The sequence below is a fragment of the Cariama cristata genome, unplaced genomic scaffold, assembly GCF_000690535.1.
Source record: "Cariama cristata isolate BGI_N322 unplaced genomic scaffold, ASM69053v1 scaffold36689, whole genome shotgun sequence".
In the NCBI taxonomy this organism is placed as follows: domain Eukaryota; kingdom Metazoa; phylum Chordata; class Aves; order Cariamiformes; family Cariamidae; genus Cariama; species Cariama cristata.
Window position 1 is genome coordinate 1 of NW_009635822.1, and position 347 is coordinate 347.

The following is a 347-nucleotide window of genomic DNA, read 5'->3' on the forward strand; positions in this document are numbered from 1 at the left end:
AGCGCAGCTCCCCCCGGTGCCCTCCGCCTCGGGGTCCCGCCCCGCAGGGGAAAGCGTGACCGTTACCTGAGCTGTCGCTTTTCCTTTTGCCGGACCTCTTCTCTGTTTCCACCGGAGACAGAGCCTGCCTGCCATAGTCCCCTGGCGCACACGCTGCCCCCGTGGGGGTGTTAGTGCCCAGGCTGGAAGAGTTTGAACACAGGACGGGGGGGCTGCTGCCCAGCTCCGGGGGTCCTCCTGAGTCGGGCTGAAGGCAGAGGCTGTGCCTGGCCGCGGCGGGAGGAGACGACATCTGAGGAATGTGCCAGTTCGTCTGCAAAGCCTGGTGCTGCTGTTGCTGGTGGTGG

General features: G+C 66.3%; 1 protein-coding gene across 1 annotated transcript in view; it reads right to left on the reverse strand.

Moving 5' to 3' along the window:
• Positions 1–66: 66 nt before the first annotated feature.
• The window catches only part of MEOX2 (mesenchyme homeobox 2), a gene marked incomplete at its 3' end in the record, with an annotated part of 697 nt that continues 416 nt past the window's right edge, over positions 67–347 (reverse strand). The window contains 1 exon segment of the mRNA XM_009707688.1: positions 67–347. This exon segment is cut by the window's right edge and continues 39 nt beyond it. Within this exon segment, the coding sequence (XP_009705990.1) occupies positions 67–347 (281 nt within the window).